Source organism: Diorhabda carinulata, chromosome 12 (genome assembly GCF_026250575.1).
Source record: "Diorhabda carinulata isolate Delta chromosome 12, icDioCari1.1, whole genome shotgun sequence".
Lineage (NCBI taxonomy): Eukaryota > Metazoa > Arthropoda > Insecta > Coleoptera > Chrysomelidae > Diorhabda > Diorhabda carinulata.
In genome coordinates, this window is record NC_079471.1 from 7,499,250 (window position 1) to 7,526,200 (window position 26,951).

Consider the following 26,951-nt stretch of genomic DNA (forward strand, 5'->3'; position numbering starts at 1 on the left):
GCGTAGAATCAATCTTATAATTACTTTTAGATGCAGGGAATCAATTCTAAATCAATCTATAGAATGGATCACACTAATATTTATGTAACGTTTCCTCGGTTTCTAAATTTGTTTTTCTTCGTAAAAAATAACGTCTAGTGAACAGTCGAATCGAGCTGTCAGATTTATTTAAAGTTTTGATAGATGACATAAAAAATTTGTCAGAAACTAAAAATATATTCACTATAGAGAAATTTTTGTCAATCTTCTCTCAAAGCGTAGACGTTTGTAACATTTGAAGAAAGTGTACACTACTTACTACAATAGACGTTAGGATTGAAGAAAATTATGATCGAAAAGAAAGAGAACGCATGTGGAAATTAGTTTTTCTAGTAGACACGTTTATTAAATGAAACTTTTTTTAAAATTTAGATCCATAATAGAAACAATGATAATTAGAATTCCATACCGACGCAAGCGGATTAGTTCATTTTATTAAGGTTCTTTCAACAATTAATTTAGCGAAAAATTCGTCGTATATCAAACAGCTTTTAGAGGCTTTTAGAAGCAGGCTAAATTCATTTCTTGTTTATTACACTATGTATACCATTTATAAATCTAACATAACTAGCAGTATAACAGGACTGATTTTAACCCAAAACTTTCTAAGATGTATTCACTCCAACTTACAAACACCTTCTACTATATCTGTAGTCAAGGGTGTCGCCAAGGGGGGCAGAGAGATCCCCTAGAACCGCAAAGCGACCAAATGACAAATTAAGGTTCAATGTATATTACAGAAAGTATTGAAATATTCAGAATGACAATATTTTGATATCCGTTTTTAAAATGCGTTGGTTTTGGTTTTGATGATTGGATGTCAGGAAAAGACGGAGGGGTACAAGCGATCTTACGCACAAAGTACCTCTACTTTCCTTGCTCGTCCCAAAAACTGAATCTAGTTATCAAAGATCTAAATTCACTTCCTGAAACTAGAAATGCCATGGGAACCACCAAAAATACTATAAACTTTTTTGGGAACCAGTTTTGAGGAGTTGATACCTGATATTTCCAGAAAAGATGGAGTGAGAAACACAAAATCATCAGAGTTTTTGAAGAAAATCTTCCAGTAATTCTAGTAATTCTGGAAGCCTTACAAACATTATCTCAGGAAGGAAATAGTGCAACTCGGAAAAGTGCCATTCAACTGCATGCGGCTACTTCCAGAATTTTCTTCATTCTCGGGATTATGTTGATAGCCAAATACTCGGCTTTGATGGAACCCGTTATCACTTTTGTTGTTACTTTTAATTAAAAACCACCATAAAGGAAGCTGCTGTTGTTGCAGAGAAAGTCACCTCCCTTGTACGTTTTGCTGAAGAAAACACGCCATCATTCGAATTATCTAAGTTACAATCGGCGCAAATGCAAAATATGACAACTGAAAATCTGAAACAAACTTGTGAATCTACTGCCCAGTTTTTTGATTTACTGAACATAAAGAATGAAATCGAATTTTGGCAGCAATTGTGGCACAATAGACTAAATCTAACAAATCTATTAGTTGTTGATAACCTAAAAGAAACAAATTCATTCTTTCCTGAAACGGAAAAAGCATTAAAAACTTTGATCGCTTTACCATGCACGACCTGTACAGTAGAGCGATGGTTGAAAGTTTTGCAAAATATCCCCGAAGGTTATGTTTCAATCAAATATTATTTTGTTACAAATAAATAATTTTTACTATGTTCAAAAGTTTGATTTAGTTATTGTGCTGTCGAGAGGTTGTAAAGTTTTATACATTGATATTAGAACCGTTCTTATTACAATCTTCATCGAGGCAAAAACATCCAAAGTGTAACGCTTCATGCTCTCGACTGTTCATTTTTTATCCTTCATAATATTGCCCCATTGCTCCCCCCTTTAGTCATATCTGGCAACCCCCTTGTCTGTAGTTAACAAGTATATATAAACGAATCTATATACAATTAGAATTGGTGAGATTACAAGTACCGAATATTATAAATGTCATCCAGTACTTTCAAATTTGCTAAAATATTTTGTATTCAATGTTATCTTAGCCAACATACTGTATACCCCTGGTGTGTAATATCCATCGGGAGGTCAGTATAGATAAATAGATAGATAAATTGTAACACAAACTTTCCACAACTTAACTCGAGATATTTCCACCCATTTTCTCTTTCCGTTCTTCATGTTCTCATATCTTCGTTCCATCCCTTTCGATCTGCGCTATTACTAAATTGAGAAATGAATGTTTAATGTCCTCGCCTACATTATTGCCAACGTTTCGAATTTTCAAATTACATCATTACAACACCAATACTATCTCGGTTTAAAAGGCCAGTTGGTACATAACAGTATTTTATATGATCACTCATTTATTATTTTATGAAAATGAAAAGTAGAGTAACAAATTTTAAATGAAACCAGCTGATTGTAAAATGTAATGTAATATTCATATTTAATTTGGTTTTGAACTGGAGGACATGTAAACTTAATTACTTAAAAATGGCTTATTAAAGTCTACGGTTCAATTAATTAACCAATATTAAATTGGATAGTAGCTGTTGTCAAATGTAGTCTATTTAGTCGATGCAGTCGATTCAAGTTTTTATTTCTTTCACTGCAAATTGGCAGCTGTATGGCTGCAGCGAAATAAAATGTGGAAATAAATACAGAATACAGATCTGGATAAAAAGGACCTTGCTGCTCTAACACATACAAAAACTACGTTTCAAAATATAACTAGACAAAAATCTGCCCTATTCTATACATTCTATTCCCAAAATAAAGAGAAAATGCAAATTTACACTGAAAAGAATTCACGAAATTTTCTTTAAATAGAAATAATAGAAGAACATCAAAGAATTGAATAATGAAAAAACGTTTGAAGTCAAAGATGAAAAGGTTGAGAAATGAAGTAGGTGATGGATCCCCTCATTTGGTCCCTTTTAAGAATACATCCATCTCAGTCTTATCCAGAATTAATTTCATCATTCTTATTAGTTTTCTTAAGATGCTTCTACAGCTCCATACAACTTTGTCCTCTTTAATGTAGTATAAGCTTGCTTATACGAACAATTGATGTATTTCTAGGTTTCTTGATATTTACCGAATATCCTTTAGTTCCGAATTCGTCTCAGTTTTTTCTTATTACCCTGGCCAAAACTGTGTGGGCACATACCTTGTACCTCATACCTCACTGCGTTTTATCCTGTATCCTGGGGACCTCTTGGCCTATGCCATCAACGTATGGATTGAAGCTATAAAGAAATATGGGGAATCCTGAGCAATCGCACTTGACATATCGAGAGCTTTTGGTAGGGTTTTGCAGTACAACCTTCTGAATAAATTAAGATAGTACTGTTCGTCGTCCTCACTTATCGGCTGGCTTAGTAGCTTTCTAAAAGACCGATCCATCCAGTTCGTTACCGATGGACACATCTTAGAAAAGTTTGAGGTCAAACTTGGAGTTTTTTTCAAGACCAAAAAGCTATATACTTCTCAACAGCTTCCAGCCCTCTACAAGGCTCTGATCCGCCCATCTTCGCTCCCATATTCGAAATTCGGCTCCTAAGCTAATTCTAAAGATAATCGACTCAATACAGAAGAGAGCAATTCGACTTAGAGTTAACCAGAAACTTATATAGCTTAGAGCATAGAAGATCTGACTCTGTTTTACCGATAATACCACGAAAAATGCTCTTCCGAACTGTGGTGCCTAGAGCAGGCCCACTTCACAATCAGACGTGGCTAATAAATACAGAGTTCCTCTGCAGACGCCCATAACGTCCATTTATTGGGACTCCATTCTTCGGAGAAATGCAAATTCAAGATCAATATTCACAGGCATCTTTACATGGTAGGCCCCACTCGAACTACTCGAGTGTAAAATGGTTCACCATCTTGTGATATCTTTTCACATAAAGAGAAATTAATGATACATCACTTCTTTCTTGTTTAGATTCCTACTTAATAAATTCAACTTTTGATACTTGAAATCGATTGTTAATTTAATTATAGATCTTCCGCATATTCTATGCTCTTCCAAATTTGATACGTTCTTGGTAATTGAAATTGTATTTAAAATTAAAAAATAGGAAAATATTTTTTCTGTTATCGGCAATCGAAAGTTATTTTATACATCTAAAAAATGGAAATATGAACCTCATTTTTACTTTTTATATTTTATTTGGAGTTCTACATTGGAATCTGGAATTCAAAAGTAAAAGTCGTAATTCAATTTTTCAAAGGGTTTCAAGGGTATACCTTAAAAAGGATACTAATGGTAGTGAATTTCAGAAAGCTTTTTTCGGAAAAGCATCAAATGTAGATACTTTTATCTCTCCACGGAGAAAGAAAATGAGTTTTCAAACTGTTTGACTTTCGTCGTTTGGTATAAATGGCAACAATAATCGCGGCAACCTGACATTTTTTCTATTGAATAAATGGTTTGTTGTCGCAACTTTTCTGGTGGTGCATATCACACTGCAAACGTTGGTTTTATTCTTTTTGTTGTAACTAAAAAATAAATTGAATAATTGAATAATATACAAAGAAATAGAATTGAATCCTTACAGTTGGTGTGTTGTCTCTGCTTTTCGTTTTCCAGTTATTCACGCTAGCTGTATCAGCCCGACAAACTCCAGGTAGCTGTAGTTTCTACACGAAAACAGCCGAGCAACTCTCTGTGAGTGCGAGGCCATCTATCAACACGAGTTACGGTACTTACATTTACCATTAAAACTATTTCGAACCTAATGAGTTAAGCCGCATAGCCACCAGACAGTTAGTTTACTTTGTAAAGTGGTTGCTGCCTTACTGGTAAACAGTCCAGGGTACACAATAGATCAATAAGTCAAAGTGTTAGCGTACACTCGATTTACATAATTTACACTAAGTATAAATACTAAAATAAAACTGCAAAAAAAGGACTTTACTAACAAATTGCTTATTAATAAAATTAGCCAATACAACGAAAACTGAGTTTATTGTTTCACTTTCTATTGCATATATGTTGTTAAGGTACTAATTTATCGAGGTGACGATATGTATAGCAGCGAACGACATTTGCAGATTCAGCTAACAAGTCATGGGATCAGCAGAGTATCTACTCTCCGAATGTCCTGCTCATTTCTTTAAAAGGCCCAGGTACGTCGAAAGAGTAGTGCTTCTTAGAACAACGACATGTTGAGTCTTGTACAAGACATCTTAGAGTGGCTGAAAAGCCAAAACGTCTACCCAAACAATCTAGTGATTGAGGTATTTTAGAAGTGTACATTTTATTTTCAGTGTCTATATTATTCTTTCGGAACTTATTGAGGTATTAACTTATTGAGGTGACGATAGGTATAGCAGAAAACGACAATTGCAGATTCAGCGAGCAAGCCATGGGATCAGCAGAGCATCTACTCTCCGAATGTCCTGCTCATTTCATTAAAAAACCCAGGTACATCGAAAAAATAGTGCTAACACCTTCTTAGAACAACGACAAGTTGAGTCTTGTACAATACGTCTTCTAGGTATAGGTTAGAGTGGCTGAAAGGCCAAAACGTCTACCCAAACAATATAGTGATTGAGGTATTTTAGAAGTGTACATTTTATTTTCAAAATCTAATTCTTTTCGGAATCATCAGCATTCCTCTTAGTCACACTAGTTGATCACATACCGCCATGGTGTTTTAATGCTGGTAATTTTGAAAAAGCGGCAATGTCTTTCCATATAGCTCCAAATGAGCGATATCTTTGTTTTTAAAATTTAAATGATCGTTTGGATTACGATGTATCAGCAGGATGTAAGTAAGTAAGTAAGTAGTAAGATTTGAATATTTCCATAGTAAGGTATGAAAATATTCTGTAAAAGTAAATGTTCTATCAATTATTGTTTTTTGTATCTGGTACACTGATCATAAAATAGATTCATGACCTTGTAAATCTGTAATTTGTATATAGGGCTATTCTGTCTAACGACCAGTATCCATAATGTACATTATTAAAGTTGGATGATTAACACCATTGAATTATTGTGAGATCTAGTACCTCTGTCGCCGGATATTTGTCATCAGGAGCTTCGTTTTTGAAAAGTTGTTCTGGAGTTAAAGTTTTTAGATTTTTAACTGAAAAACTACATGTTTTTCTGATTGATAGTCTAGAAGCGCACCTACTTTTAAATAATTTTCTATATTAAATCTATTATTCCGAACAACAAATGATAACAAAATCTTATTATAACACCAATTTTGATCATTTTTGTGAAAGTCGTTAATTGTTATATAGATGTTAGATAGATACTATAAAGAGCTCAAAGGCAGTTGAATTATTAATATATAGTTTAATAGGGATAATTGGAAATATTTATAGAAAACGTTATCTCATATAAAGAGCAAATGTGTATTTGATGCACTAAGCTAAGACTATAAGAAGAGCGTGAGTCAAAGAACGCGAGGATGAACATAAAGTAAATAATGCATGAGATCTAATATGTACAGAATTAAATATAGATGTACATAAGTTGATATCCAAAAAAAGTTCATTGATGGCGACTTTTAGAGAGCATTTGTGAAAGAAAGAAGCTTCAATTTGATCCGTTTCTGGTATAAACATCACTTGAATGAGGTCCATTTCGTATCAGACGTAGCGAAGAAGATGATGAGTATAAATAACTAGCATTCCTGCACCATCTGCTCGCTAGTACTCGTGTATAGAGCCAATAGGAGGCGCCACGCGAGTCTGAATCTGCATGATGACGTATGAAGAAGAAAACGGCGGTTTATTTAAATACCCCTGTAACTATTTACCTTCCATATTCAACTTTATCAATATCGTATTGTATCATTTTATTTTAGTCTTCAAAATATAACTAATTAAAGATATTTATAGTTGATAAGATAAAAATGATAGAGTATACGCTGAATTAACAAATCCTTGAGTTGTAATCAAACTATAAATTTTGGTGTCACTAATCGTTTTCAACGTTCCATTATTAAAAAAAAAACGCGATTGAATCTCATATAAACAGCAAATACCTGCTTGATGCACTAAGTTAAAATATGATTAACCCATAGAAAATCTCGGAATTGAACATAGTCCTAAAGCATCCAGACTCTCTACGAAACTAGAAGAAGAGCGCGAGTCAAAGGACTCGAGGATGGAAATAAACTGGAAGATGCCTGGGATCTAAAGAGTAGAATGTAGATACTATTTTTGTTACTTCTTCTGGAATGAAATAAATAATTGTTGTATTGTGCTTTTGTAAATATACATAAGTTAATATCCAAAAATAGTTCGAGGGCGACTTTTAGAGGGCATTTGCAAAAGAAACAACTTCAATCTAAACCGTTTCCGGTGTAAAAGTCATTTGAATGAGGTCCATTTCGTATTAGACGTAGCGAGCAACTAAATAAATCGAGAGTGTAGATAAATAGCATTCCTGCACCATCTGTACGCTAGTACTTGTGTCGAGAGCCAATAGGAGGCGCCACGCGAGTCTGAATCTCCATGATGACGTATGGAGCAGAAAACGGCGGTTTATTTAAATACCTCTGTAAATAATTACCTTCTATATTCAACTTTATCAATATCGTATTGTATTATTTTATTTTAGTCTTTAGAATATAACCAACACTTTGCGTATTATACATATTACATGTTTATTTATTAAATTAGATAATCCTAGTAAATCCTTACATTGTATACTGTAGTCTATATATACTAGAAAAATCTACTTCCTCATCATTTTTAGTTTACGACTTCTTTTCGTTTTTCTAGTATACACGTCATATAATCGACATTTGCGATACGTCAAAATGTATTCTTGCTACAATGTAAACAGTAGGAAATACTTCGAGGAAATAAAAATTTTTATTTTTCCTTTATGTGAGATTATGTCAATACATTTATGGGGTGTTATATCACTGAACAATGCAGTTTGTGAAAAAAACTTGATGGGTTAAATTTATGTTTTCGGTTACTGTACTAGGTGTCTGATTAAAAGAGGCAGCGCACTGTCTCTCGGAAACTACTGATCGTACTACTTAGGGAAAGAATTTGTACAACAAAATCGCATAAAAGAAGCTGCTATTTACATTTCTTCAATTTGCTTCGTTCGTTAGTGAAATAATGGGCAATTTAGTAACAAAGTTTTGATTTTAATCTTGACGTACTTAAGCACCTGAAATTCTTTTCAAACTCAAGACACAAACTATTGTGTCTGAATTTTATTCTTTCGCGGTCCCCTCGTTTTTTGGCTCTAGAAAATTGAAAAATAATCCAATTTCGATTAATTCTTTTTAAATCTTCGTTTTTTCATACAGTTTTATGATTTCAAAAGTGATCATTTTCGCATATAATCGCTTATAACTTTTGTACAAAGCATCAAACGCAGTTCATATATTTTTTTTGTTAATCTACACAAAAAACGAAATGTTTGTTTATTCATTTTTTATCTCTAACAGTCAACCTTATTAAGATACCATTTTTTTAATGGTGAAAATTTTCAATTTTTCAAAGTTAACTTTTAATATTCATTACAATAAGTGATTTTAAGAATTTTTTTGTTCATATGACTTAAATCAGGGGTGCTCAAACGGTCGATCGACTGGTCGATCGCGAGTGCTTTTTGAGTAGATCTCGAGAAGAAAAAAATTTTTAATAAGTAGGTAGGTAACTAAACTACAAAAATGTATTACTTAATAAAATAACACTGCTTGCGGCAAAAGGCGGCTTTATCAAAGGAACGCGCGGCACTTGTCAAAGAAAAGCCGCGTTGTTCCTAGACTTAGACTGTACTGTCTAGTTTCGGGCGGCGCGTTTGACGGGAACATTCGAGACTTTCTTTCACGCCGATATAAACGTTGCGCCTGCATGAATTGGAGTCATTCTGAATTGTAACTTGATAGCGATACTACGTCGATACAAAGTTTATTATTAAATAGTGGAAAATGAGTGCAGTGAAGAAATCTAAAACGTATCATTTTAATAAGGATTGGGAGGAAGAATTTTTCTTTTGTATGGTGAAGGATAAGTGCATTTGTGTTATTTGTCGTGCGTCAGTTGCAATACCTAAGAGTCTTAACTTAGAGAGGCATCATAAAACGGTTCATAAAAACTATCAAAAGGATTTTCCGCCACAGAGTGAATTAAGAAAACGAAAAGTAAGTGATTTTATATCTTGTTGGTAGAAAAAAGAACAAACCATGTTCACAAGACCAGCCAAACAATCAAAAGCTGCTACGATCGCGTCATTTAAAATATCTCATATATTGGCGAAATACAAGAAACCATTCGAAGATGGATCGATGGTGAAGGAAGCATTTATTGAAGCGGGTGAGACTTTATTTGGAGATTTTAAAAATAAAACAGAAATCATGTCTGCTATTAGAGAACTTCAGTTATCTCGTCCGACTGTCACAAGACGTATTGAAGTCATGAGTCAGGACATCGCAGATAAACTAAAACATGATATCATGGAATGTACATACTTTTCTTTACAGTTCGACGAATCCACCGATATGACAGACACTGCCCAGCTGTGTATTTTTATTCGGATGGTATTCAATGACATGTCGGTTAAGGAAGAATTTTTGACAATCATTCCTCTGAAGGGGAAGACCCTTGGCGAAGATATATATGAAGTTTTTGTAAAAAACTACGAGCTACCAATATATAAATTAGTGTGCATTACAACCGATGGAGCACCAGCAATGACTGGAAACAAAAACGGTTTTGTGGCATTGTGTCGAGTTAATGAAGAATTCCCTTCATTTTTTTCATTCCATTGCATTATACATCAACAAGTTTTGTGTTCCAAAGTTTTAAACACGGAGGAAATTATGGGCATTGCAACAAAAATTGTGAATTCCATCCGTGCACGTAGCTTGCAACGGCGGCTCTTTCAGTTGCAGTTGGAAGAGAGGGAGTCAGCTGAACACACTGATTTAGTTCTTCACACAGACGTCAGGTGGTTGAGTCGCGGAAAGTTCCTACAAAGGTTTCAAGAATTATTGCCCGAAATAACAGCTTTTCTAGATGAAAGAGGTGATGACACTCAGATTTTGAAAAACGAAAAATGGCTGACTGATTTGGCATTTTTGACTGACATCACAATGCACTCAAACATCGTAAACTTGGAGCTTCAAGGTAAAGGAAAAACTATTATTGAGATGATTCAAAAGTAAATTGCAACTTATGATAGATCAACTGAAAAGAAAGGATCTGAAACATTTTCCGTCTTTGAAAGCAAGGATTCCTCAGTTTAATTATGATACGTATGAGGCTGAATTATCAAATATTTTGGGACAATTTGAAATGCGTTTTTATGATTGCAGTAAATTGGAAAATATAGCATCATTTATGAGTTATCCTTTTTCATGTAAAAACATTGAGGAATTAGCTACTGAAATAGCAAGTCAGTTTAATATGAACTCATGTTCTGTTGAAAATGAGTTGGTGCAGATTATATCAGATATACATCTCAAAGCTACAGCATCTGATACAAATTTCTGGTATTTCATATCTGAAGATAAATATCCGAATCTAAGGCAAATCGCCCTTCAACTAACGGCATTGTTTGGGTCAACTTACTTGTGCGAGTCTGCATTTTCTGAAATGAAAATAATTAAGTCAAAATATCGCAATCGACTAACTGACGATCATATGTCATCATGCTTGCGATTAGCACTCAGTGGTTACGTACCATCTTATGAAAAGTAGGCTGAGGACATGCAGTGCCACGCTTCAACATCCAAAGCCACTCTTTAGTTAGGTTTAACACCATATGTAACTCTTTTGTTTTGTAACAACCAATAAACTCGCAATTTTGAATAACTATGAGTTTTTTCATTGATATTGTAGAGAAGAACCAAACTAAACCTAACCCAAACCTTGACTAAAATAATGTATGTACCTATATTGTGCAGAAAGCTAATATCTATATATGCTACGGTACACCCTACCTAGATAGGTAGGGTGTATCGTGTATGTACGGCAACCCTGCATCACACATACTTGCAGCCTCTCAGAGTCGATCGTAAGTAGTTTAAAAATATTGAGGTAGATCGCCAGCAGTTCAAGTTTGAGCACCCCTGACTTAAATGATTACTTAATAAAAAAGGTATTATGAGAAAAGGTCAATTTTAAGAGAATCATGATAAATCAACATTTTTGTATTTTCAATTTTGTTTTTCAATTTGTTAATTTTTTTGTGTAGATTATGAAAAAAAAATATAACCACTTCAATTGATTATTTGGAAAAAAGTTATCAACAATTATACTTTTGAATCCCTAAAAGTAATATAGGTTTCCATTTTTTTCATTCCCATAATTTGTTCCAGAAATCCGCCGTAAAAACGAAGATTTAAAAAAAAATTCATCGAAATCGGATGAGCCAAAAAACGAGGAGACCACCAAAGTATAGAATTACCGAAAAAGCTTATTTTCACCATAATAATTGATTAGAATACGAGGGTTGCTACTTAAGTTTTCAGATATGGCAACGCAGGTGTGAATATATGAAATCTGACATTGCCATCCTAATGTTTGACATTTCTAATAGTGAACGTGTTGTCATACGAGTGCTATTTGCGTTGTTTACAGATATTTGAAACATTCATCTTGGTCAAAAAATGGAATTTAAACGCAATAATTTTCTATGACTTACGACGTAGATTAAACCCACATCAGTGCGTCGATCAACTCGCTTCTAATTTTGGTGATTAAGCATCATCTCGAACCACCGTGTTTCGCTGGTTTTCCGAATTCGCTACAAGATGAATTTCGTAATGATCGGTTTAAAATCGGCGCTTATGCCTGAAAACATCGATTCTGATATTGCGAGATCGTCATGTGACACATCGTGAGATTGAGACAGTTAGCGAATCTCCAGATTTGATACCGTGCTATTACTTGTTGTTTCCAAACTAAAAAAGTTACTTTCCGGCATAAACTTGAGTATGACTGAGTAAGTCATTGCTACAATGATGGTCTACTTTGTGGCCCTCGAGAAAATATATTTTCCGACGAGTGAGGAAGTTGGAACGTCACTGAATCAAGAGTATTGAGATAAAATAGATCGCCACATTGCCAAAATTTGTATTTTTTCATTTGTCTGTAGCCCACATAACTTTCTTAGGATGAAGATATAATTTGGGTGCCGGCACCTTCACCAAAAATTAGAAAATAAAATCTTTAAATAGAAATTAAAGTACTTACTATTTTAAAAGTATTTTTGTTGATATAAAAATAGGCGTCAGAAAAAGATTCATAGTATTGATCTCTTTATCTGGAACAAATCTCAAGTAAAACTTTTTTTTGCAAAAAACCTGAAAATTCGAATTTAGTTGCGTAGCATAATAAAAACTAAAAAGCAGGACTTATTCGTGTTTCAATAAATGATTTGCCCATAATTTTTTTAGTACAGATATAGCTTTGTTTTCTCTTTACTTAGTATTTGTGAACTCAGGAAACGGAATTCTAATTCATAATTCCACAATTTGATACATTACAAATATATTTCAATACTCTAAATATCGTAAAATAAAGAAATGAGATATAAAATGTTTATAGCAACAATTACAATGAGCACGTATTATTTCCAAAAATATTTATTAATTATTTACTTCATTATGACTGTGGCGCTATATTTGTGTAAATAACTAGGGCTTAACAGCATTACCTCTTAAATAATCAGCTTCATACGCCCTTCATATTCTCAATGCTTCCCTATATTGGAAGAGGTGCATCCATTTTGGTCTGGCGAAATTTTTCAAATCTTCAAACCAACAAATTTGTGCTCTTCTTCTTCTTTTGTAGTTTATAGTTCTCCAATGTATTAACATCTTATTCCATCCTTCTTCTTTTTGTCTTCAAGTATGTTCTACGAATTCCCACTTCAACTCTACCATCTGTACATAGTCATCCCTCACCTTTGATTTGTATCGTATCCAAAATACTTTTTTAGACGACGCCATCTGAAAGTTGTTAATTCTGTATTCATTTACATAACGAAAATTGCGTTTTGAGTGTTCCATGTAGTTAAAGTGACAGTTCCGTACTGCAAAACACTTTCGGGACGCTCTGGAGTAGACAACTTTAACTTCCTTAAATGTAACTCTAGCCAGTTCAATGTTGACAGTTGACAGTTGAGATTGAGGTAACAGTACCCAGACAAGTATCCGTAGGCTATTCTTGTCTAGGTTATTACATTCAACAGATATTTCTGGTTAAAATTTGCTTGTCTCAATCTCTGTAGATTGTCCCAGTTACTGGTTTCACTCATTCACACCTTCTTTTCCAGTGTTTTTTTAATTATTCTGTAGCTGATGCTACAAAAGGGTTTTAGCGGGTCTGTCAGCTATTTCGTTCCGTTTTACTCCAGTGTTTAAGTTCAAATTTTTACATAATTTTAGCTTGCCTAAAATATTCATCTTTCATTTCATACGCTTCCAAGTATAATGTCCTGTAGATAGAGGTATCATTATCTCCGTAGCAGAATCTGCACGTTACTAAATCTAGTGTCTTTAGATGTCCATTCAGGAGGCAATATCCTGAAATTCAATAGATCTATTTCGGTTTCCAGGATTATCTTTCCCTGACTCAACCACTGTCGATTATTCCTCTAACTGATTTTTTCCTATCTAGCTCCATTTTTATTGTTTGCTCTATTGTCTTTGTTGTCACTAAATTGTGTACCGGAATGGTGAATTTATTCTCTCCGTCTATCTCTGATCTTGGTACCAGCTATTGAAATGTATCTAAAACCCCAAAAAAATGTTTTCACTTCTGTACATGAACTCGAACTCAGAATTACCTGAATACCTCTCACATATCCAAACATAATTTATCATGTTGATTTATTAACAGTGTTGTAATATCTACAAAAGCATAGTTGGCACAATTCGGCAGATTCCTCTTAATGAAATTAATCTAATAACCTGACGATACTAGAATACAAAACGTCGTAAATCATAATGGTGATGACGCTCACTACTAAAATCGTGAATAAAGATTAATCTTTTGTAATTGATGCGATTAACTTCAAGACTGTTCAGTAATCCTTTTAGAAAATGTCACAAAAATATCCTTCCGAGATCGAAAAATATGATTAAATCTAACTCAGTCGAATTAAATTTGATTTCGTCTGTTTTTGTCCTTATTCGGCAGGTCGAGCACAACGTTACCTGCATTTCATCAGCTCAGCGTAGCGAAAATTTTAATAACAATATTGATTTGGATTTCAAATTGGTCCGAGTCTTTCATTATTTAATTTGCAATGGGAACTTTTTATAGATTTATTTTATGAAATAACACAATAAATATGATCACAACAGACAGAAATTTATAACGATAATATCTAAACATTATAAAAACTAAGGGATATTAAAATGTTTTGAAGATACGTGATTATTTACTGAGCACACTGTTCACACTACCACTACACAAACACGCTAACCAACAGTTCACCTTCAGTCTCTGAAGACGATAACTTGATTTCAGAAATTCCAACTTAGGATTAACCATGTAGCTGAGATAGTACAGAAAAAACCAAGCACCAAATCGTGATTCGACCAGAGGAAAATTTTATGTGTATGAATGGATCCGTTCTTTCAAATATTCGAACACCAAAGCATTTTATCAAGTGTTTAAAATATATTTTCACTTTTTCATTCAACAAAAACATTTAGGATAAATGATTTTTTTCGTAAGAAAATGTAGAAAATGCGAATATATTAACAAATATAATACTATTTATGAATTTTCTCTACCACCTACTACGTAAAAAGTTTAGTACTTATACTTTTAGATCAACCATATCCTTTAGATAGCCAACTCGAATTCTCGTTTCAACGCCATCTCTTAGTTCAATAGCAGTACTAAATGTTCTTTAAAACAACAGTTTACTTTCTGGTTTTGGCAGCATATTTCAAATTCATATTTTCGTCCTGTTATTTTTCGAAACAATCCAACTCAAGAGTTCATCTTCAATATACTTCCATTTTCAATTATGGGAAGAATGAGGCTTCAGAACGAGACAAATAACAGTTTTTAATGTATTCGGAAAAATATATAATAAACATAAAGACAAATACATTTACAATAACTAGAGTATGATAATACCGCGGCCCAAAGAATCCATTGGGTTCGCTGCGATATCCATTAATCCACGCCCCTTAGAATGTAGCTATATAGTGCTCAGGAGTCTCACACTTTGAGAAAATGACTGCAGGCTGTATTATCTGCAAAGTCTAACGTCTTCAGGTGGTCCATCAAGGCTATATTTTCTTTATTTTTATGTGGGCAGCTCGCGCTTGTTGAAATACAACATTTTTGAACGGATCAATAATAAGATTCATTTCTTCATAACAGTTTCTTGTTAGGTTCCACATGATTTTGACCATAGTTTCTTAAGACTCTGTCCCTCTTTTTCTTCTCATGTTCACAGCCCAACCGTTTAAAATCAACGCCAATTCTTCCACCGTCCGATTTCCATCTAATTGATATTTTCTATCATTGCAAAATTCCATAAATGATTTCCTCACAAACTTTTTACTTTGATCTGTATTTTTTAGTATATTTCATTCTATAATTTCATAAACATGTAATGTTTTTCCGTATTTATTTACATTCTTTCTATTCGTGGGGTGAATTAATAAACAGTATCCTTTACGTTCTTAATTTATTTGCACACTATACAATACACTTAAAATAATTTAATTATAAAACATCACTTATATAATTTCTGCAATTACTTTTACAAATTCATTGTTTTCAATACGAATATTTATTTAGAACTAACTATCTGCGCTACATAAACTTATTCATACACCACAAATAACAAAATAACAAAAAGAAACTCTAGAAATACACAAATAGACTTTCCTGGAAATTATTTAAAGGAAATACTGTAATAAATCGCCTTCTATGATAAAAAGTGAATCATAGGTGCCGCGCGAATTCGCCGAATTTTAAAATTCCATTGTAGCTGGACGGGGCCGGCTTAAGAACCCATTTTGCGAGCTTGTTCGGGACAATATTTTTCACAATTAACTTCGCAATATTAAAAATTATTAACGTCAAAATCGAAATAAATCAACATATATCCAAGGCAACTGCTCATTCTTATTTTTTGATAAATGACATGTGGCTATTGTCAACAATAACTTTTTAATCATCTCCTAGCGTATGTTTTCAATCTCTTTGTTATCGTTGAAAGGACGTATCCACTATCCTATCATTTTAAATATTTAAAAATGTAAAAACATTTTTCGTTAATTCCCACTCATTATACTAATTATCCATAACCTCACCAATTTACAAATTAATTTAAAATAAGTTGGTAATTAACAAGGAATTTCAGTTTCTATGAAATTTCTTAATTTCCAGAAAATGTTTAAGCTATGTATCTTTGTTTGTAACATATTAGGGCTTGTTGTGGACAATTCCTTGAAATGGGACTTAAATATTGCCACCTTATCGAAAAAATTAAGTACCTCCTGTTTTGCGCTGGAATCAGTTCCCAAAGAACTGAATTTATCCACCTCCTTAACAGCCTAATCGAGTCGCATTACCGATATGACATTCACTTCTGGGGTACGTGTGGTGCGACTCAATTTGAGCGAATCCTCAAACTACAAAAGAGAGCTGGGGTCAATGCAGGGACTTCTTTAAAAGATTAAAAATTCTGACTCTTCCTTTCTTATTCATCTTTGAATCCGTTTGCCTAATTCGTAAGCACTCTTCTCCAAGCATGACCTTTACTTACCTACTCAACGTTCACAATTAGTTACGGGCTCAACATTTTACAATGCAAAAAAATGTACAATCATTTGCTAATTGATATCAAATCGATATCATCTTTTCCCGCATTCCGCAATAATTTGAGGGCATATTTACTGGAAGGTGCCTTCTACTCTGTAAACGACTTTTGTTCTAAAAATAATATTAAATTCCAGTCATGCTGTATACTGGTTTAATTTTTGCTAAGAACATACAAGAGGAGTAGATAGGACAACCTCCAGATTGATGGCACAACTACTTGCTATCTACTAGAACAGCAGAAACGAAAGTAGTTTGTTTTTTAGTTTTTCCAAGCTTTTGTCTACAAATTGTAACAATTTTTTCACAATAAACCATTTCTCTCTTTCTCTCTCTAATAACAAATTATTATTGTATGAGCAGAAACTAGTTTTCCTTGATTTTCTTTAACTAGTCACACTTTGATTTATATGTATCAATATTTCCTCGAAATACAGCTACTATTATACAGATGTTTTTATATTTCGTTCTGCAACTTGAAATTATTCTATTCGAAAACTGGCGAAGCAAACAAATATCGATATCGAATACTTGCTGACTGAAAGACAAAAGATAAAACCCAAGAAAATATATAACTGTGTTGCCTTTCTAGTGTTAGAGAGCTAACAAGTTTTCCATTTCAATGAAATCCACCAAGTTGAGAAAGTATTGTTAGACGAAAATTTTTGCTTGTGAATATTTTGTTTTTCAGCATTATTCTCTTTTTCAATTTGCTAGGAACTAGAAAGAAAGCGTAGAACGGCATCTGTTGTATGAATTGAAGAAGGTTTTATTCGAAAGACTCTTTTTAAAAATGTTTTATTCTTAATTAAGATGAATGTTTGTCGTGACATTTCTCCAGATTAAAATATCTGATTTTTTTGTATTTTCGTACCATTGTATAGAACAATTACTCATATCTAAGAAAAGAGTTGAATGGTCAAAACAAGTGAGTGAGGGCCCTTTCAGTTTCAGAAAAAGGAATGGAGAGACAGTTTGTGTTGACAAGGACGCCCTGAATTCAGTTATGATGAGGTTCATTTGAGAATACCCTCTCTCACATACACTTAAAGATACTGAATCGTCTCGATTGGGGTTGTCAATAGAAGCAGGTTCTTGGGATACTTTTATTTTCACGTTTTCCACCAAAATACTCACAGTTGTCAAAAACATACTCACGAAATGCATTAATTGTCCCTTTTTGCTTTTTATTTCTTAGACCTTTTGATATATTAATGCATCTAAATGTTATCGATTTTAGGTCTCTTCTCTGTTTTAAAACTTAAAGAAAAGTCGAACCGTCAAAATTTATCTTTCTTTTAAAAATTATCAAAACAAAATTAATTTAAGACCTAAAATGAGGAACATTAAGATGCATTGATAAATCAAAATATCGATATTTTTTATTCTGCATAAATCGATATTGTTTAAAAATATCGATACCATATTTATCGATATATTTTTTTTCATTTGCCCATTCCTAGAATGTTTTTACTGCACTGACATCGACAGCGCTCAACTCGACGTGTGCGCACTAGTTCGATGTTTTGAAGCCTGTTTCACGTTTGGCGGGAATATATGATACATATATAGACACGTTTTTGTATCAAATACTTTTAAAATCAAAATAAAAGTTTAAAACTGATATTTTAGTTTAAATTCCTCGAACGGTAAAGCTGGATCCACACTACGATTACGGACCGCGAACGATCCGTAATCGACCTTACACTGTGGATCCACCCTAATTCTGTGATCGGAAGTGTTCTGTTGAATAAAACATTTTCTAAAAATATGAAATAGTCCGGTCAAATTAGACCAAAAAATAAGAGTGAAGCTATATAAATTCCCATCAAGCTTAAAATCAGTAAAATTATTTAAAATACAATTGAAAATAAAATTTGAATGTTCCCCATCATTTCCGTGTATGGAAAAAATTTTATTCGTGGTAAAAGGTCAAAAAAATGAGTTTTTCGCGATTATCAACAAAACGGTAAGTTTTATCATAAAAATACTCCAGACAAAAATTGTAGATCAGAAAATTGTTTACAAAAAACGTGTCAATACTTTTTTTCCTACGAGCCACCGTTTCTGAGATATAACGATTCAAAAAGTTGTAAAAGTTGAAAAGTTATAATGTTTCAGATTTTCTGTCGTATTTAATGCACGACAAATACCAAAGATGCTGCATACCAGCATTTATTTGATGAACTTATGACAGTTCCCAGCAGTCAACAGAAATTTCTTACATATACTCACAACAAGTCTCGGTTCATTTCAATGTTGTAAGAAAAGTTTACTGCTGAAAATATATTGGTGGTATTAAATACGACAACTTTTACAACGTTTTAAATCATTATATCTCAGAAACAGTGGCTTGTAGGAAAAAAAGTATTGATACGTTTTTTGTAGATAATTTTATGATCTACAATTTTTGTCTGGAGTATTTTTATGATAAAACTCACCGATTTACTGAAAATTGATAAAAGCTCATTTTTTTAACCTTTGATCTTGAATAAAATTTTTTCCATGGACGGAAATGATAGGGATCATTCAAATTCTATGTTCAATTGTATGTTAAACAATTTTAGTGATTTTCAGCTTGATGGGAATTTATGTAACTTCGAACGTCTAAATTGACCGGATTAAAAGGTAAATTTAATCTATTCAATTGACATGTCGAAAATAAAAATTCTAATAAAATTCATCCTTATATGGTGCTGTTATAAACACGAAAAACAAGTTTTGATGCGTTCTAATGAATTTCTATCATCAAATAATTTATTTTTGCAATAAAATTTCTGAAGTTTTTATTCGCCCTAGCACCGAACGTGCTATAAATTAACTAACGTACAATGAAGTGAGTAAAGCCCAAGACTCCGAATTGTAACTGTTACTACTACCACGCATTCAGTGTGTGTGCACAAACAGAGGAAATTAATTAAATCTATTCAGCATTGCCAAGGTTCAAACCAGCTGAATTGACGTGTATTATTTCGGCCTTGTTAGCAATGTAACAATCTGGTCAGAATACGGCGTTACTCATTTCTGTGTTCCTTAATATTATCCTATGGGATTTTCAATTATAATTATATTGATGCTGCCTACATAGATTGGTCAATATAATGAAGATATCAGATATAAACTGGCTGGACTAACGAAGGCATCTCTCGAAGGATGTTTGATTTATTATGTCAATAAATTGGTGACACTAACCACAATGTGTCTTCAATTTATATTGCTTATTACTGGTTGTTCACTTTATTCAGTCAATTACACTAGAATGAATAGCATATTGTGATAAAATGGTCCTAAGGTTTCTAACTTACATTTATAGAACCATATTCATTGGTAAAATGTTTAATATTTATTAAAAAAATAATTTCACGTTTTTTAAATAATATATATTGACAATATTTATAGTTTACATCTAATAAACATGCCTCACATCTATTAAAAACAAAAATTCATTTTGGATATAAATTAGCTCTACTGTTTTCTTTTATGAAAGGTTGCACTTTCTCTTTTTAAGAACCAACAGTAATCACCCATAATGGCCAAATCCCATCCTAATTGATACCGAATTTCCATTGTTCTATTATCTTGGAGGAAACTTTCACTTTCATCACTGATAGCTTCCTAATTTTTGGGAAAAAATATCAGATGGGAATGGAGGAAATGAATTTTCAATGACATTTGAGCACCAAAGGATTTTTAGGCGTTTAGAAGTTCATCAACTAACTGTTGGTAGTTGGATCCATATTGTTGCCCAAAAATCGCATCACTACACTAAAAAATGCCTTTATGCTCTAAGTTCCTGTCTGGTGAGGTTTTTTGTAAAATTCACATCGTCCAGAAATTTACTTTTTTATTGTGTCCCAATAAAAATATCTTCCTTTAATTTGGCATCACTTAACTGGAGAAAGACTTCTCTAAAGTATTTGAATCCATCACCCTCTTTATCCATAGCCTTTACAAAGTTTTCATCAATCCAAGTTTAATGTGAAGGGTCGGCAGAAGGTCATTTTTGGGATATACAAGGGGTATAAACTTAACATTTTAAGATCCCGGTTTAAGATCACTTCTTGCTTGCCAATTTTTTTTACATATTGTTGATTTACTGCCCGACTGCCCTCCCTGAAGTCCCATTAAAATTCCAATCACCTTCAGGTCCCCACATATCTGCCACTTATACTTGTTGTAGTTAATTTTGTCTAAAACCATGCGAATATTTTTATATAAGTTTCTTCCATCTTCACAGAATGAGCCACTGGTATCGACGGTTTTAAATAACACTGCTTTTAAACTATATTTTGACGATTCAATAAATAGGCGTCACTCGCTGGGATTATGCTTAATATCAAATTCCTTCATTGGACCATCAATATCCGTACACGCACACAACGAATTTTCCATACTGTAGAATGCAGAAAATGCAGCATTTCTTTTTCTAAAGGTCGTAATTTTTGTCTCTTTGGCTAACGAATTCCATGGCTTAATACAGGAAGTAAGAAATTCAGTCTGTTGCTTTGATAACCCCAAATCACATGCTAAATCATTCAACTCACTTTGAACAGTCAAATGTGGCACGCCGGAACTTGGAGTACGTGGAGTAAAAATAGGGTCAATGCATTATTCTTCGGAGCTTCCTGATGATACGTTGTCTCCAGTATATTCTAAAACAATATTTTGCGGATCTAAAGGCGCAATCGGTACTGCTAAATCTTCGTTATGGGGAACAGTTCGTAGACCAAACGGCAAATTTGGATACTCGATCTTGTTGTTTCCTTTCTTAGAATAACCTTCAATTTTTGTTGGGCAAAAATAGCAATCGTCAAAATGATCAGTAGGTTTCCGCCATACCATTGGAAATGCCAAACGCATTTTTCCCATTCATCCACTGTACCAATGACACGCTACAACTAACGCAGCACGCTTGGGGGGAGGGGCCACTGCTCGTCTTGGTCTCTAATTAAAGTACCAAAATATTTGAAATAAGCTTTTTCAACATTTTACGCTTGCGATTTCACTATAAATTCTCCACAAATATACCAAAATTAGTCAGGAGAAATTTTGCAACTGCGGCGCGTTTGACTCGACATTTTCGTCTTTATCTTTTGCACTTTTTGCACTATGAACAGAGAACCACTTACTATGAAACTCGACAGAATACTAATTTTTAATGTTATTTTTATGTTTATTATTCTGAATAATACAGTTCAGGTATTTTTTCGCCCCTTTGTAAAATTACCTACTTGCTAATGTAAACAGGGATAATTAAGCTATTGAAAAGTGGTACGTGTTAGTGCTTAATAAATATTTTTTCTACTATTGGACGGGTATTTCCATTTAAAAAATAAAGGTCCCGCCTGTGTTAAGAAAATCTTGTCGGCCAGTGTTATAGAACCTTTCTTAACGTTCCACCTAAGACCCATATATTCAAAAATTTCTAAATCGAAATTAAATCGATTTGTTTGAAATTATTTATAGAAATTTGGATTGTGGAAACACTAATAAGTTCTATTTTGATGTTGCTATTTGGGAATTTTTTATTTGATATTCAGAATATGTGATGAAAGTTATTTTAGTTATGATGCTAAGAACTAGAGTAAAAACTGGCGTTGTTTATCATGGGATTAACAACTTGTACAAATCCTCGTAATACCTGCAGAATCCTGAAAAGACTTTTTAATGCTAGAAGTGTTTCCATGTCGTTATTAACAGTAAGTAGAAGGGAATACCATTGACACCTGTGCATAGGTAACTAAAATTATGTTGGGAATTGGAATTATTTCAAAACAGTAGACAAGAACGAATATGGATAAATCCCTGAATGTTATGTCCAAGAAATTCACTTAGAGGAGGTAAAGTAAAGTAGATAAGAAGAAAATAATAATAAATAATTTTGACATATTCATCGACGTAACCCCCTTTTGCTTTTATTATTTCGGTGCACAATTTTGAATTCTCTGTAACAATTTAGACGAATAATCGTCGTCTATTTGGTTCTATTTGTTTTTCATGATATTTCAAAGATGTGAAATGAAAGTAGGACACTGCTTTCCAACTTTTCTGACCCATTTGACCCAAAAACCTTAAGCTTGGACTCATAAGTCCATAAAAATCTCTACCACTTTTCACGCGTCCAATTTTCATGTTCTGTAGCCTCTTAATTTTTTTTGACGTCTTAAAAGAGGTTTCTTCACTGCCATCCCTCCAAAAAGGCTAACTTCTCCCAATCTCCTTTTCACTGTCGAAGTACTCAAAGTAGTGGATCGCTCTGAACGTTTCCCATCGCCGAAGATCCTGGTGGATGCTTTTTTTTCACGTTGTAGGTTGTAGTCCATAGTACGGCGCGGTATTTTCAATTCGGCGGTAATGGTACGGTTACTTTTGCTTAGACTATGAAGTTGCATGAGTTTTAACTAATAGTTCCTTGGCTTTACCAATCTTTAAAGATACAAGCCTCAATTTGCGAGAACGAAAACAATTCGTGTACGAACTTCACAAAAGATGTTTTAGTACAAAGATTACAAGTCACACCAAATCATGAACTCCAAAGAAATAATTCACAGTTAGATAATAATAAACAAATCAGTCAGTATTCCGACAAAACATAAACATGCGTTCGTATAAAGTAAACACTATTATTTTTGGTTTGTAAGACACCGTTTCGACCCTTCTTTGTTAATATGAAAGAGAAATATGTTGTATTTTGAAATGTAATGAAGATGTTTTCTTCTTGCATTTCTGTTCAATATTAGTTTGCAGTTTTATTATCTAACATTAGAAGATTAACAACTGTCAAAAAAGCGTTGAAATATTATCGGTCATAATTGACTAATCACTAAATTGATTTAAAACTTATAATATTCAAAGTGACATATGCAAGTGGAAACATTGGTAACTTTGTTAAGAATTTTGTGTATTGATGTGAATACCAGCCTTCCAATATCGTTTCCTATAATAATGTATTGATGTATTTTTCTTTTTCTTTCAGGGAAATGATAGTTGGCAAGGAAACGATAGCGATCAGGTAAGCAATTTTTGCCACTATAAATTGACTTTCACATTTTCTTTTCATATGGTAAGACCTTATGAGATGGTGATACCATAAATATGTGGGGCTTTTGGACTCTTCTGCTGTTGTCGGTTTTTTGACGTTTCGCCAAAACGAGAGGTTGGCATCTTCATAATGATCCTTTCAACTACTAGCGACCTACCAGTAGTCAACGACCAAAAATTAATAAACCCATGTTTGTCTGTTTTGTTGACTTCACCAAAGCATTTGATAGGATACGCCTGGGGGACGTGGTTAGGAATCTTGAGAAAAACAACATAGACATAAGTACCAACGAGTCATCAAAGAACTTTATACCGGAACCAGAACAAGAATTAAAACTAAGGAAGGAACTCTCTGAAGAAGTTCAAATTAATAATGGTGCTCGGCAGGGAGACAGTCTTAGCCCAACCCTACTCAACATTATAGTGGATCAAATTATCGAGGAAGTCAACAAAGTCAATGCAGGATACAGAATGGGTCACCGCTTCCGAAAGGTATTGTTTTAAGCAGACGATGGTATTGCCGTAGCAGAAAATGAAGACGACTTACAACGTCTACTATATAAGATGAAAATTTAATATGAGCATCTCAGTCAACAAGACTCAATTACCTGGGAGTGAATATATATAGTGAAAGAAACCTGACAAAGGTGGCACGAACACAAGCGATGAAAGTATCAAAAGTTAGCTAAGATATATAGTGTGGAGAAGCAAAGCGATGAGCTCGCAGACCAGAATCTATAAAACGTGTGTGAGACCTATTCTCACATATGCCTCAGAAACCAGAGCCGAGACATCAACAACAAAAATAATAATAATAAGAACCACAGAAATAAAAATACTGCGAACCATCAAGGGAGTCACCCTCAGGGACCGAATAAGGAGTGATGACATAAGAGAAGAATTGGGCGTACAGGATGTGGTGAGATTGGTCAGGGCACGAAAAAGATTCTGAAGGGATCACGTAGAAAGAATGTCAGAAGGCAGATGTGCAAAGTGGGCTAAAACTCAGAGACCTGTAGGCAGACCACCAAAGAGGTGGTACGAGAGCTGGAGTTCAGCTTCTCAGGAAGATCCAGGAAGAGGGTCAAACGTGCAGTATAAAAAAACAAGATTAGTATGGTCAAATAGGTGTTTTCTATACCTCGAAAAAGAATTGCCGCTTGCTATAGGTTCCCATCGACCATAATGACTTTACGATAACATAATTGACGAATGCGTCATCTATCATTAGCAAAGAATTTCAAAATCTTCGCAGTTTATTTATAATCGTTCCAAAGATGAGAGAGGACATTTGAATGGGGTGGTTAGGTTAGGTTAGAAGGCGTAATTTAATATCAATCAATGTGAAGTAACTTTCAAAGGTATGTCAACGTAAATGAATATTTTGAAGCGGCATTTGATTAGCAGTTAAAACTAGTTATTTCCCATTTTTATTTTCAAACAACGAGATTTTCGTTGAAATACGAATAAACACATATCTGTTCTATATCATTTTATTACAACTTCACCATTCATTTTGACGGGTTGTTGAAGCTTATCGTTTTTCTGGTTAATAGAATGCGTTCAAATTGGAATTGTTTTGGAAACAAATTGATCTGTTTTTTAATTACTATGATATATCATTCAATGGGTTTATTGAACGTATTTGTCAGTCATTCAGTCAATTATATCGTTTTTGTATGATCGGCCAATGGAACAGAGGATATTGGTAATTTTTTTTTTGGTGATAAATCTTTGGAGAAACAATAAATATTCCAAATGCCGTTTCTGTTTCAACAAACGGACATGAAGAGTTTTTTTTTTTAATTTTGAATTCAATTTTAAATAGACAGAAGCTGGATCGCACTAGTTATCTATTGAAGTACGAGTAAATTATTTTCTTGAAATTGTGAAATTGTTTTGAAATGCTATGTATTCAATTACCTCCGTTTTCCACGTTATTTCTATTATTATTTTTTCTGATGAGATAACTGGAGCTTTAGCCTCCTGAATAAGAAAATTCCTCAATATCATCCTCCCATTCCTCAATTCATTAAGAATTCTGAGGAATAGGGGTTTGGAAAAAAGTTAGACAAGTCACACGACTTATTAATTGTTTCTTGAAAATTTTTCTATTTCTTGTTAGTTTGAGAACAAAAAGAGACAAAGTTTCTTGCTGTCGTACTTTTCCTTGGGTGAACCAACAGAAAAATATGCTTTGTAACTTGAACTAGAACTAACTAAGCATATAAAACATATGAGTGGTTCCTCATATACTCAATGACTTACATATTCGAAGAAGAGTACTTAAACAAAGACGCTACCAAGTTTCACCTGTTCCTGAACTTCAGTTAGCCTATTGTCAATTGAACTTGTGAATAAGAGAGATCCTGCTCATAGTGCTTGTTAAGGAAAGAATATTCCAACGTCCGAATCACGTCCTACGAAACCAAATCGACTGTATCTTAATAAACAAAAAATTCCGAAATTGTATTGAATACGAATATGAAACTTCGTCTTTCAAAGATCAAGAAAACAGCTAATAACAAATATATGGACACGTAGAAACTAGTGAGAGACAAAAATCTTGGAGCAACTTAAAGTAGACATATCAACGAAAACCTAGGAAAGATAGAACAAGATCATCAGGACTTGTGAGAAAATAAAGACAGCTATAAATGAGGCTAACACTGAAGTCGCAAATAAAATAAAAAGAACCAATAAAAACCAGTGGATGAAGGACGAAATTCTTGATTTAATGGAACAACGTAGACTACACAAAACCCAACAAATGATAAGAACAAAAATCAAGATAGCAAAGGAAAACTATAGAAGAAGAAAAGTAGTAATCCTACAAACGAGGGGCGATAGCTTCGGACTACACAAAAAGGTTAAAGAGATCTCGCCTGTATATAAGAAATATCAAACCACCCATCTAAAAAATGACCAAAATAATTTTATAAATACCCAGGAGGAACTGGCCAAGACATGGAGTGATTACGCTCCATCTCTATTCATTCATGACAGATCAAAACATCCTAGCATAAGCCTACCCACTGAAAACTTATCCGGCCCTCCTATTATCCGAAGTGAGGTAGAACACGCCATAAAAGTAGCAA

The 26,951-nt window shown here is 33.6% G+C and overlaps 1 protein-coding gene across 35 annotated transcripts in view; it reads left to right on the plus strand.

The window, feature by feature from the left end:
- The window catches only part of LOC130899969 (disks large 1 tumor suppressor protein), a 1,257,949-nt gene that overhangs the window by 925,519 nt on the left and 305,479 nt on the right, over positions 1–26,951 (plus strand). For all 35 annotated transcript variants that reach the window (XM_057810209.1, XM_057810221.1, XM_057810210.1 and 32 more), the window contains one exon: positions 23,789–23,824. In XM_057810209.1, the coding sequence (XP_057666192.1) occupies positions 23,789–23,824 (36 nt within the window). The remainder of the gene's footprint in view (positions 1–23,788; positions 23,825–26,951) is intronic.